This window comes from Dioscorea cayenensis, chromosome 5, assembly GCF_009730915.1.
Source record: "Dioscorea cayenensis subsp. rotundata cultivar TDr96_F1 chromosome 5, TDr96_F1_v2_PseudoChromosome.rev07_lg8_w22 25.fasta, whole genome shotgun sequence".
NCBI lineage: Eukaryota > Viridiplantae > Streptophyta > Magnoliopsida > Dioscoreales > Dioscoreaceae > Dioscorea > Dioscorea cayenensis.
Genome location: NC_052475.1, coordinates 26,790,146 through 26,802,744, shown reverse-complemented (window position 1 = coordinate 26,802,744; position 12,599 = coordinate 26,790,146). Strand labels below are relative to the sequence as shown.

Here is a 12,599-nt window from a genome sequence, read left to right as displayed (position 1 = left end):
GAAATCCAATGGTTGATCACTATTTTATGAAAAGTATTACTGGGCTTATGAACAATAGCACAGTAAAAAACAGACCATCCAATTAATTTGTGCACAGTACCTAAACAAATCTGAATCTGTCCAACCAAAATTAAACTAATCAACCTAGTTAACCCATCATTAGATCACACTGTAGCAAAGCTAATGTTACTGTTCCCACATGTGGATGATCTACAAACGTCCATAAAGCTACCTTTTCTCTCTCTCTCTATATATAGTAATATATATATATTGACCAATAATGAAATTGCACAAAATAAAAGGCTAATTAATGAATTCCAAATCATAACATATTGAATAACATGTTAATGACTATATTAATTAAAAAAATTATGTTGTTAATGGAAGATATGAAATATTTCTATCTTGTTTGAAGATATTCCTTCCATCTTTACATGAAAAGTAATAACTTTCCATAATATGATACTACTCAAAAAGTGCTTTTTGAGGCGTTTTAAGACCATATAGGCGATTATAACCGCCTCTATAGATATAGTGTTGATTTTTTTCACCGCCTCTAAAACCTAGCCCAGATCGTGCACTCATCACTTTAGAGCCGGTTTTGTACTGACCGTTGGGGTAAGTTTCATTCTGAGCGGTTTTAATAATAGAGGAGGAGGTTATAACTGCCTCTATAGCTACTAAGTTTTTATACCCACAATAATTTTAGAGGTGGTTATAGCACCTCTATAGCTACTAAGTTTTCATTACCCTCAATAGAGTTTTAGAGGTGGTTATAACCGCCTCTATAGCTACTAGGTTTTTATTACCCCCTCCATAGTTTTTAGAGGTGGTATTACCTCTAAAAATTATAAGGGCTAGAGCGGTTATAACCGCCTCTATAGGAACTAAGTTTTCATTACTCCTCAATACTTTTAGAGGTGGTTATGACCCCCTTTATAGCTAATAATTCTTATATGTTCATACTTTTAGAGGTGGTTATAACCACTTCTAAATTTGTTCATTAATTTTAATTTTTTTTCTTACCAATAATAAATAAATTTGTTTAACCTGTAAATAAAAAACATAAATATTTAAATATATTAAAAAAATATCCTAAATTCAATTTCATTTACTTTTATTGATAAGGTATGAGCTAAAGTGCAATATATTTTGATTAATAACAAAATATAAAAAGTTTAACACTATTTATATACTTTCATTACAAAAATATTGTTTGGGTTTGGGTTAATTACACAAAAGTAAAAAGCTACGTGTATCCTCTTCATCTTCAACCATCTCGATCTTTTAACCATGAATTCTTCAAAATCTGCAAAAAACATTATCCAATCTTTTTATATAAAGTCCACTTCATTTTTGAAGCCAAATAACAAAGGTAGCATAGGAGGATCAAGTGGTTCATCTAAAAGCTTGCAATGAAAACAATATAAAAAAATTTTGATGTGTAATAAACCAGCAACTAAATTCATCTAAAAGCTTGCAATGAAAACAATATAAAAAAATTGAAACAACTAACTGTTTGAGATATTAAAATCTACAAGCCAAGTTCTATACATAACATAGATCAGACAAAAACTAAAATTAAAGAAAAAAAACTCCTATATTATTTGGTCAGCCATGTCATAAAATTAGATTAGCACCTTATGGCGATAAAATGCTTATTGAATTTTCAATGAACTTCATTATCGTAGTTTGGTCCGAGAAGGCTAGAAGAATTTCAAGTACTGTGCTTCATTCCCACAATCCAACGAAAAAAAATAGCGGATTAAAATAATTGAAAGGGATAAGAAAAAAATGTATGAGGAGCTACTCATAGTTGGATCAGCAGGCATTACTAATTGGGCACCTCATACCTACAGGAGCAAAGGCGTTACTACAAAAAAATCTTGACTGAGAAAGGCACAATTGAGGTGACTATTTAACAAAGAAACATTGAATCTAATAAGACATCCAAAATTACTATAAGAATGGAAATGATACCTTTTCTTTAGTAAGATTGTCCTTCATCAACTCCAAAGGATACCTAGACAAAAAATCTGGTATAACTTGACAAACTGAATGCACAGTAAAGGTTAAGAGCAAACCAAATATATCCTTGTCCAAAAGATTCACAGACATGCTCAAGATATCTAAACACCCTTTCCAAACTACTTGGCAAGCAAACAAGACCACTCTCCATTTCGGACATCCTTCTTAAGATGATAACATTCACGTGAATAATGACTTCATTTGTCATGAAATTCATGCAAAATTAATGAACCAGTGAGAAATAACTACATTATTGTTTAGAGAAGCATTGCAACAGACAACAAGTTTGTAACACAAAAATTTTAAATCTAGATACAAACTAGGGATGGCAAAATAATATCACACAGATATTTTTTAAAACAGAGATGGCATTGTAAAGGATGCAGGTTTGATTTCATGATTACAGCAAACAGTACATATAGATGTCGGTGATATGGAAATGTAAGCCCCAAAACCATTGACTTAGAGCAAGCTTTCACATTCGCCAAGTTTTTAAAACAATACCTACTCACATAATCAATCAAAACAAAAAGCAAATGAATACATTTCCCAAGTTGATCATGACACACCACTTGGCGGCACGGAACTGTACTTATTCCAATGCACCTCATCATAACTATTATTTGAAGAAAAAGGAAAAGGAAGAGAAAAAAAACATTGGCCAAACTAGATATCTCACAATCATTGATTTCGTCATGACTTTTTCTTAATGACTAATAATCAAAGAAATTCACTGCTGTGTAATGTATCGAGATTACTACTGCCAAACTTTTATCTAAAATTATTGAAACACAACTGTTGATTTGTACGGACAGGCCCTGCAGAGATCAGCGAAATAAAAAGAATGGTAAAATAAAGTTAATCCTCCATATTATCCATTTAATGCTCCAATTCTGCAGCATATCACTCCATCCAACAATATAAAAAAAGCACAAAGACTGGCCATCACACAACACATATCCCTTTAATTTGTTCTTTCAAATTCAACCTTCTTTTTCCTTATCTGAAATATACAACATTTTTGGAGAGAGGTTCCTACGGAAATTCCTCAGGAAGTGGAGAAAGCTTAACACAGAGTTGTTAAGAAATGCAAGTATTATCATAATGCTGCTTGTGTTGCCACACCGAATGAATTTCATGATGTACGTTCCCACTAAAACATTGGTCCATTGCTGATTATGCTTTCTAACTTGTTAATAAACTTACAGATATATGGCCTTACATATGGTAGGTGAGAAAAAATTACAAAAGTGAACCCAAATTCATCTCGCCTAATACCCGTAAAAAATTATAAACTCATAATAACAAACTTTTCAGCCTTGCGAAATTAAACTACCTTACAAAGTTATTAATGCTTTAGCATGAATAAACTCAAGTGACAAACCAGTCATTCATCCAGTCATATAATTTCTATAAAGATGTTCATTTTTTTTACCCATTTAATGAATTAAAAGTGACTGATTAACCAACCAACAAGCTCACTATTCCCAGGCACATTTCATACACATATTGCCTCCTTACAACTCCAAAGAGAGCATATGTTCAGAATAGTTTAAACGAGAAGCACAATATATTCAAATCGAGGGGTTAATAGATTTAGGAGTGAAATATTTTACAAAATAACCTAACTGTCAAAAACATTCTTATAGGTTTCCCCACATAGTCTTATGCGTTATGGATAGGAAAACTTATATTAGGATAAAAAAATAACATGAGAGAAACACCTGAACAAAGCCATGACAAGGAAACATGAAAGGCTTGGATTAACAACAATTAGGACATTAAAAAAAATGCTTGTTGAAGACATAAGACAATTTTGCCAATACAGAAAGTATAGTGATAAACTACAACACAAGAACAAACAATGATGAGATACCCACATTATAAACTAGAGATTTATCTGGATGCAAAAGGAGATTAAACAAGTGACAGCAAGAACATCACACCATTATAAAGAAAATGTATCTGAAACTCTTCTCAATAAATCAAGGAGCACTTTGTTGGTCAAGCAAATCGCATCCTCTAAACAATGCAAATTATCCCTCATGTATGGCATAGTTTATAATTAGTCCACACACCCTTCTACTCAGATAGCAAGCAAAAAAGAATGCAGTAAACAGATTATTCATGTGTAAGTTTGGAATGAAAAAGGAAGAAATACCTACCCGATGTTACCTATGTCAAAAGCAACCTTGCTATAATTTGCCCAAAGTTCCCAACGGTTCCTCCTGTACACAAACATCCATCATTAATTATGGAAGGGTTGCTATAAACAAAATATTAAAATAAAATATTAATAGCAAATACTTGAATTTCAGTGCTTCCTTGAAAATGACGTATACGTTTTTTGTCTTCTTTTTCTTCAAGTACCTGACGTAAGTTTTTTTTGTCTTCTTCTTCTTCAAGTGTCTGCCAGTTCATGCCATTCATAGGTTATAACTCGAAAAAGTTAGAAGAAACAAGAACTCCCTAAACATCTAATACACTAAATAAATCCGCAAAAATATTTGTCTAAAAGACAGACACCGAATCATCATCGGAGGATTGAGCCACCGTTGTACAATCAACATATAAAGCTTTAAAAATATGTTCAATGAGCATGATCAAAAGTTGCAAATAAACCATGCTTCGAAAAAATGCCTCAAACAAATAAATTAAAAAAATAAAATAAAAATAAAAATAAAAACATTCTTCCAATTATCCCCGAAAGAATGACAACAACAACCTCAAACTCGAAAGCAAATGAGGCTCTTTGCAAATGTCAAAATTACATGATGGAGATGAGATTTTAATTATGCACACACACTAGATACACCAAAAAAAATCAAATAACGAGGGGACTTACAAGCAGCCAATATTATTCCAAGCATCCCCATTTTCAGGATCAAACAACACTATTTGAATGAAACCATCTAAAGTTTTTTCATAGTCTCCAGCCTGCAAAAAAATGAGTAACAGATAACTGCACAAAGAATTTGTAGTTTTGCCTAAATGAGTTCTTTAACATTATTCATCAGCATTCCTGGTTTGACATGTTATTTAATGGAACATTTGATCACCACCAAGAATTTGGTGTAATACAAGAGAGGAAAATTGGAAATAGCTACAAAGGTTTATTTGATTGAGTAACAATAATTTAGAAGGGCTTATTATCAACTTTCATGCTTCATTGTTGTTCAATTGTTGAAGGGAAGCCAGTCAAGTGTTTCACCTACAAACATGGGAATTATTTCTCCAGATGCAAATGAATATGAGTCTGGTACTCTCCATGGATTCTTTCGTAGGTTTATCATTGATGAGTTTCTTGGAAGACCATAAAAATCTGGCCCGTTGAAACTTGTGAATACCTCCGCTTTATCGAGTATCCAGTGATTACTAAATAAATATCACGCACCATGACTCGTAACACACTACACTAACATCCCTTGTTGAGCTCATTTTACTAATAACGCTCATGTTTGCAGGTGATCTTGAAATGTAAAATGGGCCTATCCTAGTTAAATTACTTCTTTTCCTAGATTTTTTTTTTTTTAATCTAGATCAGAATTCGGATAGATATCAAAAGATTGAACATATTACACATTCATCGATGAAAATAAGAACAACCACTCGGGTAATGTGTACCTTTGCCCTCAACACTACTGCTGAACTCTTTAAGCTTCCATATGCTTCAAGACTATGTCAATGAATCAAATACCGATTTAGTAGATAATATTTGTGACAAGAATCTAAATAAATCGAGGGTTTGCTCCTAGCATTAAGAATTGTGACCATAATTCAAGCAAAATGCGAAAACAAGTTGAACAACTATCCAAGAAGGAAATTTACATCCAGAGCTCAAAAACCTAACAAACCCTAGATTAATGAGAAGCGAAGAAAAACTAGCTCTATAGAACAAGAAATCGAAATTAGATACCTCGATTCGGGGAAGCGGATTAGGGCAACAAATGAGGGATTGAATCACTAATAGTAGGTTTGAAAGGTTAAAGAACATCAATTTGAATGGAACTTTCAACACCAATTTGATTGGGGCGAAGATCAGCAACCAGAGAATGACCAGAGGGTCTCCGGCGGTGGTGCGGCGAAGATTAGCAACCGACGGATGGGAGGTGATCGGAGAGGAGATCCAATGCTTTGGATTCCGACGGCCGGGAGGCGATCGGGAAGTGATCAGAGATTTTTAGAGAGTGCTGGGGAGAGAGATATTTAAGAATGTGAGTGAGTGCTGGAGAGTGTGTGTGTGTGAGAGTGATTTTTTTTTTCATTTAAAGTAGAAGGGTTTTTTGTTAACCGGCTGTATAGGTTACTATGAAAAATATTTTACACGGTTAACGAGGCGGATTTTTAAAAACCCCTCAATAAATCCACCGCTAAAAATTAAAAATGGTGTAGCATGATATTCCTTCCGTCTTTACTTGAAAAGTAATAACTAATAAAGAAGTTATATTGGGTTAGGTTAGTAAAAATATGAAGTTAATTAGTTAGATATTCTTATACTTTTCAGTGTTTTTGTCATTGTAGTATTTATTTTTTTAATACAAAAAAAAGTCCTTAACCTGCTTGCTGGCACGAGGCCAATGAGGAAAAACAAGAGCATGTTCTAATTTTATTTAAATTTGGATTTAAAAAATAAATCATTTGAAAAGTAAGAGTTAAAAAAAACCAAGAAACTTGAGGGGATTTTTTTACTAGGAAAATTGAAGCATGCATTGTTCCTTTCCTCTTTAATAAATTCATATAAAATTAAAAATAACAAACATTAATAATACAACCCATCACCAAAATGTTAATAGTCTCGTGGTACTTAACCACAGTGTGAAATTCGAAAATAATACATTAAAAAAGTTTTGAGTTTTAAACTCGATGGGATAGTGATAGTAACAAATAGCTAATTATGAGTACGGGCTTTTAGTCTAAACTATTTAATTTTGATTAAAAGCACGTGAGTTGAATGTTCAATCCTTAAATCTTTATGTACACCAGTGACATGGTATATGAATTTTCTATAATTCATAAAAAATGATAGATCACATCACAGTGATTACACATCCCTGTAAGCAAGTGTTCAATGTTTCTAGTCACTTATGCTTTGTTGTTTACAATATAACTTTTGAGCATTGTTAGCTAAGGACGTATTTTTTTTTTAAAAAAAATGAAACTAGTTGAGCTTATCGATGCAGTATTACCAAACAAAAAGCCATTGCCTAGAAAAAATTAATTAGCTTTTAAAATTATTTTATAATAATGTTTCTAACTCTACAAATGGAATGAATTCATCCATTTTTGTCTTATTTTTAGAATTTTTAATTGGTTGTATAACACTAATAAATAAAAAAAAATTGTGACGTTTGATATTTATATAACAAAAGGTGAGAATACCGATAAGAACAATGACACTATGATTAGTAATAATAACTAATATCATAATCAAGAAATTATTCTTTATAACATCAAACAAAGTTTTTGTTTTTAAAATTATTTGGCCAATTAAATTATATACAATTGACTTAGCTTGGCCCAGTAATGTGAAAGGATTATTTGGGCTTTAATTGAGATTCGGCCTCAAGTTAAGCCAATTTAGCAAAGATTTGGCCCAAGGTGATCCATCTTTCAACAAGGAAGTTGCTCTGATTTTCATGTTTTGATGGGGGCAACTGAAAGAATTAAAATTTTTGAATTATATGACAATAAGTTTAATTTAGATGTATTTAATTTAGAATTCCATCGGAAGTGATTAATAAATAATAGTTTAGAGTGCATTTATTATTTTAAATAAAGATTAAAGAGTTGGTTCTTCCAACACTTGGCCCATATTCTCAAACTTACAGCTATATATATATATATATATATAAATGTGTCAGTAACTGGATCAAATCCAATAATCTAATAAAATATTCATAAAAAATATATATAAAAAAAAATAAAATTGACCAAAAGCTAAAGTGAGAGTTAGGACTTAGGAGTCAAGTAATGTTTAAATTACTTTTGATGTACAATATACATTGCTCAGAAACGTGTTGCTTAAAATAATACCAACAAAATATTAAAATATTATTAAAATTTCAAAAAAATAAAAAAAATATTAAAAATAATATTAAATTTCCAAAAAATCAAAATATATTGCCACGTCAGCTTCTTGAGTTGGGTTTGTTACTTCATATTAGCCTAATATGAAATTAATAAGATAAATATAAAAGTTTAATCAAGATAAATAAATTAGAATATAATTTTTTGTGATATATAAGGACACATATAGATTTATATATACAGTAATAAATCTAGATTTAATTTTATTTTTATGCATATAATGTAGTTTGTATCATTTCTATAATTAGTGTAATTTGTTTGACAAAATAAATAAATAAATGTGTATATGATATATATATATATGATTTTTCCCCCTAAAATCAATATTTTTGCATAACAAGGTTGGGTACATATGATTATGTTGATACAAAAGTGCATATAAACTTCACCTATCTAAAATCATAAATGTATGAGTATGCATATACATAATTAATTATTGAATAAAAATAAAAATAAAAATTTCCTTTTTAATTATTATTTTGATTTTTATATAATTCTATAATTTAATATTCATCTAGAGATGTGTGCTTTGGGTTGTAACGAAAAATCTAATGGAGTATTTGGTTGGCGATGCTAGGAAAAGGTATATGGTAAAATTATTTAAATATTTTTTGAAGTAAAAAAAATGATATTTATATGTGAAAATTGCCAAAAAAATCCTCTAAGTTTGTAAAATTGCCAAAAACACCCCGTTAGTTTTGCAATCTCTAAAAACCCCCTCCTTTTAAACTCTATATTTTTCAAACCCCCAAAGCATGTAACGGATGTGAACGGAGTGAGTTTCAAATTTTATGGATGAAAATACCCTTGCATGGGGGAGTCGTGGGCTACGCACCATCTCGGCGAGTTTGAGAGGAAGTGGGGGTGGTTTTTCGTAGGGTAACGAGAGCGAATTTATTGGAGCCGTTTACTTGCTTTTTCTCAACTCGCGTCTTCGACTTTTCCATTTCAAGTCGTCTCCGAGTTGTCTCTACCGTGAAGCCTCCGTAATTGCTGACTTTTCCCTTTCCACGGTATCTCGAAGGAGAAGTCCCCGCAGACTAGTTGGCATTTCATCGAGTTCCGATCTAAGTTATTGAGTATGATTTTATGTTAAGCTGCTGCATACAAAGAAAGATTTTTTTCGGTTTTGTTTTTGTGCTCTCTTTTTGTTGGAAGATATTGAAGTCTGCGAGGAGATTTCTCGGCTAGGGTTTTTGTTTTGTTTTGCATTTTACATCAGTATACACTATCGAAATAGTTTTTTCGATTGTTATGATTTGTGTAATATTTATAATGTACATTTCCCCTTTCGTTTGATATGGTTGCAATTTTACAAATGAGTTCACGTTTAAGAAATGAGATGTTACAGTTTAAATTTTGTTGTCTCTGTTTAAGTATTCTCGTCTCTGTTTAATAAATTGTGTCTCTGTTTAATATTTGATATCTCTGTTTAATAACTGAGAGGTTACCGTTTAAAACCTTATATTTCCGCTTAAACATTTGTGAATCATCGCTTGTTGAATGTGTTGTTATTGTCGCAGAGCTTGTGATTATGGCGGTCAACCCTAGTTAATGGGCGATGCTATTTGACGCGGTAGTGGAGACCTTAGTCGAATTGAAAGATAACATGACCCCTCGAAACCTGGGAGATTATTCGAAGGACATCGTTTTGCGCGTTCATCGAGTGGAAGCTATACACCAAGAGAAAGCCTTTCTTGATTTTCTATTGCAAAGGTACGATGGTCGCACCAATAAATTCAGGATCGGGGAAAGCCTGCTGAGTTTCAGACCTCAAGATGTGGCCCTCGTTCTTGGTCTGCGTTGCGATGACGACGCAGTCGTCTTTCAGAAGAAGAAAACCCGGTCAACGTTCGAAGGGAGGTATCTATAAAAAACCTACGAGAGACACAGAGACTCCATCAAGTGCACTCTGGTGCAACTTGTTCGACAGAGGGGAGAAGAAGATAATTTTGTCAAACTCCTGATGGTGTACCTCATGGGTATAGTCCTCTTCCCAAATACATCATGCTCGGTTCCGAACTGGATCGTTGATTATGTCCATGATCTACCCGCCATGGGGCGTCTAGCGTAGGGCGCAGCGACGCACAAGTGGCTTGTGGAGAATATTCCACAGCGGCCGAGCTGCAAGATAGATGACCGGGAAGTAGACCAACACGGGATATATTAAGGGGTGCTCGGTCGCTTAACGTCCCGGTTTCTGAGTGACGTAGCGGGGAAGAAAGTCCGCTTCGGCAAGATCCCAAGGATGCTCGTGCTACGGTGAAAGTAGTTACCGAAGCAAGCGACGGTAGAAAACCGACTTGTCATCGCTCGATGGAAAAGAGGTAATAAATCATGACAGATGTTTAACATAAGTCTTTAATGTTTAAACATATTATTTAGCGTTTAACTTTAGTATTTACCGTATAAAACTTATTCATACTGGTTTAAATATTTTGTTCTCCGTTTAAAATATATATTCTATAACGTTTAAATATATAAACACTCTGTTTAAATATAGTTTTTATAGTTTAAAATGAATGATTTACTGAAATTGTTTTGGTTTACATATGTTAGTTTCTCGAAATGTGGTTCAGCTGAATCTTCAAGAAGAAATATTTATTAGAGTCAACCGAGCGGATGGATGCTATTGCTCCCGGAACCACTTGCTCAGGGCGGGGATGAGAGGGCGGCCTCCATCGTGCTGGCGCTCGACGCCGTTCTCCTACTTCCAGAGCATACCACGCCGCACGCATTCCCTCGAGCCGAGAAGCCTCTCCCTACCCCGCGATTGCAGCAACCCCCACCACGACAACGAGCGGTCCCCGATTATGGCAGCCCTCAACCATGGCGGCCCCTCACAGCGGTGCAGCATCCCACTGGCGACATTAGGCGAAGATATCACTGCAACTCTTATGCAGGCGTGCAAAATATTGATGACCGAATTTCCTCGACTTGTCGCTCATGTTGAGGCACTGGAAGGACGTTCACAATCGACTGCGCCATCCCTCCAAAGAACTGAAGCACCAGGGATGAACGAGGCGTCGGAATTTGACGACGACGACATCATCGGGAGGGCCATTCCAAGATGGCCACATTCGAAGAGACTTGCAAAAAAGAGAAGAACAATACTGTCTCTGTCTCCACCGCCGGCTGACGATGAAACAATAGCAACACCATCGGCGGCTGATGTTGTTACTGAGTCTGTCGCCGTTGATGACATGGCCATGACGGTGGAGGATATCGTAGATGATGTGGCCGTTGCTGCTTTTGAGAAGGTCATTAACTCTCTTCTTAACGAAATCCCCGACTCGGTGGAACCGGCTGCCAAGATTGCGGCATCAAAGATGGACACAATCCCTGAAGAACAAGAACAAGCTAAGGGTGTGTCTCCCAATGATGCTGTTGCCGTGGCCACGGTTGAGAAGATCGTTGAATCTGTTGCCGTGGCCGTGGTCGTGGCCGACAGTACCGCATCGAAGCAGGACACAATCCCACCACAACAAGAACCATGTAAGGATGTGTCTGCGGTTGATGCTGTCGCCGTCGTCCCCGCATCGAAGCCAGGCACAATCCCACAACTAGAACAACCATGTAAAGATGTGTTTGCAGTTGATGCTGTCGCCGTCGTCCCCGCATCGAAGGAAGATGCTACTGGTGCTGAACACCGTGAAGGCTCAACGGCAGTGCCCCATGAAGACCCCGACCGAGCAACGAGAGAGATGATCAAGGCCAATCAACAATGGGACCAGACGGCTCGAAAAGCTTTTATTCCGAAGAAGAAAAAATGGGTTGGCCTGTCTCGTCTTAACAAATACGAGCAGAAGTTGATGAGGATCTTCCTCAACTGCTCTATGGACGGGTAAGTTTAAAGTTTTTATGATAGTGTTTAAAGTTTTTATAATAGTGTTTAACGTTTTTCTAATAGTGTTTAATGTTTTTCTATTATAATTTAATTTGTCTACGTAACGTTTAATTATATATATAGTATCATTTAACAATTGATAATATCATTTAAATATTTACAATATGGTCTTATTATATCTGTTATCGTTTAACCTCAGCACTGTCGTGTGGAAGAATGACGCTGTCAGCACCACACGGGACAAATTATACACGCTGCTTGAGGGGAAGGAGATGGTCACAGATGATGTGATGGGACGCTTTCGTATGCATAATACAAAAAGTCAGCGAGCAAAGAGCCTTATCCTATACAAGCGCTGCCTCTGATCACCCAGACTCGCTTGACTGTTTTATGTCAAAGCGGGTGACGATGCGCATGACACAATTATGGCTATGGTCGGGGATCTTTGTCACGCTAACTGCAGTGAAGTTCAAATTGTCATCCTCCCGATAATCATGAATGACCACTTCCATGTCGTCGTCCTCGACAATGATAAACAAGAATACAGGCATTATTCTTCATGTCCAGGGTACGATAAAGACGCGTTGGACATGGTAAGTTCTTTAATTATGCCCGATTAATAGTGTTTTGGTATTTA

General features: G+C 34.9%; 1 protein-coding gene across 5 annotated transcripts; it reads right to left on the bottom strand.

Moving 5' to 3' along the window:
• Positions 1 to 1,169: 1,169 nt before the first annotated feature.
• LOC120262412 (tetratricopeptide repeat protein 27-like) lies at positions 1,170 to 6,238 on the bottom strand. Of its 5 annotated transcripts, none has more exons than XM_039270513.1 (6): positions 5,945 to 6,238; positions 4,874 to 4,965; positions 4,336 to 4,437; positions 4,194 to 4,256; positions 1,981 to 2,223; positions 1,170 to 1,309 (listed from the first exon to the last, which is right to left on the bottom strand). In XM_039270513.1, exons 1-5 carry the CDS (start codon positions 6,020 to 6,022, stop codon positions 2,148 to 2,150), a joined length of 411 nt encoding a protein of 136 aa, XP_039126447.1. In that variant the 5' UTR covers positions 6,023 to 6,238; the 3' UTR covers positions 1,170 to 1,309; positions 1,981 to 2,147. The 5 variants fall into 5 exon arrangements, 3 of the variants coding, with proteins under 3 accessions (XP_039126447.1, XP_039126450.1, XP_039126449.1); XM_039270516.1 differs by having other exon boundaries at positions 4,399 to 4,437; XM_039270515.1 differs by lacking the exon at positions 1,170 to 1,309 and having other exon boundaries at positions 2,006 to 2,036.
• Between the last annotated feature and the right edge of the window lie 6,361 nt (positions 6,239 to 12,599).

Excerpts from the sequence above, each read along its gene's own strand:
- LOC120262412 (XM_039270513.1), bottom strand. The coding sequence starts at position 6,022 with ATGTTCTTTAACCTTTCAAACCTACTATTAGTGATTCAATCCCTCATT. Across the intron at positions 4,438-4,873 it reads TGGAATAATATTGGCTGCTT|ACACTTGAAGAAGAAGAAGA; the intron begins GTAAGTCCCCTC and ends ATGAACTGGCAG. Across the intron at positions 4,257-4,335 it reads AAGGAAGCACTGAAATTCAA|GAGGAACCGTTGGGAACTTT; the intron begins GTATTTGCTATT and ends GTTTGTGTACAG.